Here is a 1690-nt window from a genome sequence, read left to right as displayed (position 1 = left end):
GGGAAATGGAGTGGTAACTCATAAGACGACTGACCGGATCGTCACATATATATGGACTAGTCATGCATAACTGGGTGGTAGATTATAAGGTGTAAGAAAGACAGGCCAACATGAATACGGTGTCGCAGATACAGAAAAAGGCGTGAAGCCATCCGCATAGAGACCTATCCGAATGTTCCTTGGTTCACTAGCAAAATCTGGATATGTCTTATCAAAGTGCTTCCAAGCTTCTGCATCTGAAGGATGACACATAACACCAGGTGGTCTTCTATTTTCAAAGTGTCATCTCATATGAGGAGCAGAACTCATCGACGCATATAACCTCTTTAACCTAGGTATAAGAAGTAAATAATGCATCACCTTGATAGCGACCATATTCCCGCTGGAAAGCCTCTTGAAACGAGGCTTTTCACAAAATTTACAACTACTTAAATTTGCATCATCTTTATAATATAACATGCAACCATCTTCACAACAATCAATTCTCATTGACGAAAGTCCTAACTTAGAAACTAATTTCTTTTCCTTATAGAAATCACCAGGTAATTTGATATTAGAGTCAACTAGTTCACTCATAAGGTCAATGAAAGAGTCCATGGCTGCTTGAGAAATATTCCAATCAGATTTGATACTTAGTAATCTAACTGCAACAGACAGCTCAAAGTGCGGACTTCCATTACGTAGTGGACGACTAGCTTCCTCTAACTGTTCATAAAAACGTTTTGCATCATCATTCGGAGTTTGTTCAACATTTTCATTGGGCTCACCCCCTAAGTGCATCCCAAATGCATCCGCAATCATATCATGAATTCTAGAATCACGATTTTTATTCTCCACTGACCTACTACTTTCACCTACAACCATGTTATGAAATATCCCATGGCTACCATCGATCTCTCTATGATTAGTCCACACAAAGTAATTAGCTATAAACCCCTTCCTATAAAGATGATGCTTAACTTTCACCGATTTTCCAAACTTCATACAGTCGTACCTAACACAAGGGCACCTAATTACTCCTTCACTTAAGTATGGTGGAAGTGACATTGCACGTCTAATAAAGTCATCCACCCCTTCTACAAAATCCTCCTGCAATCCCTGCCGATTAGGATAATTCCTATTGTACATCCAAGTACGAAGTTCCATCTATACAAATAAAACAAGAACAAATTAATTTAGTTAATTCATATCCTAATCTTTTTTAGTTAACTAAAAGTTCAATTCATATCCTAAAAGTCCAATTCATATCCTAAAAGTCTAATTCATATCCTAAAAAGTTCAATTCATATCCTAAAATTTCAATTTATAAACTAAAAGTTCAATTCATAAACTAAAAGTTCAATTCATATCAAAGTTCAATTCATAATTTATACCTTAAATAATTTAAATATATTAATTTGAGTTCTATTAAGAACCATAAGTTCATAATTTAAGGTAGTTCATAATTTCTACCTTAAGTTCATAATTTATACATTAAATAATAGAAATGCATTAATTTGAGTTTTATACCTTAATTCTAAATCTAGTGTAGTTCAAACAAAAAACCCTAATACTAAATAGACAAAAACTCTAAAAAATTACATAAAATTTGTGTGAGGGAAATAGAGAAGGGGAGGAGAATGTGTTGAGAGAGAGTTTGGGGAAATTTGGGGAAGAAAATAAGAGAATGGGAGGGGGAAACTCGTTTTTG

The 1690-nt window shown here is 34.6% G+C and overlaps 1 protein-coding gene across 1 annotated transcript; it reads right to left on the bottom strand.

The window, feature by feature from the left end:
- Positions 1–282: 282 nt before the first annotated feature.
- Positions 283–1146, bottom strand: LOC138875857 (uncharacterized). The gene has a single exon (XM_070154731.1). It carries the CDS (start codon positions 1144–1146, stop codon positions 283–285), a length of 864 nt encoding a protein of 287 aa, XP_070010832.1.
- Between the last annotated feature and the right edge of the window lie 544 nt (positions 1147–1690).

This window comes from Nicotiana sylvestris, chromosome 8, assembly GCF_000393655.2.
Source record: "Nicotiana sylvestris chromosome 8, ASM39365v2, whole genome shotgun sequence".
NCBI lineage: Eukaryota > Viridiplantae > Streptophyta > Magnoliopsida > Solanales > Solanaceae > Nicotiana > Nicotiana sylvestris.
This window is presented reverse-complemented; position numbering and strand designations above follow the sequence as displayed.

Excerpts from the sequence above, each read along its gene's own strand:
- LOC138875857 (XM_070154731.1), bottom strand. The coding sequence starts at position 1,146 with ATGGAACTTCGTACTTGGATGTACAATAGGAATTATCCTAATCGGCAG.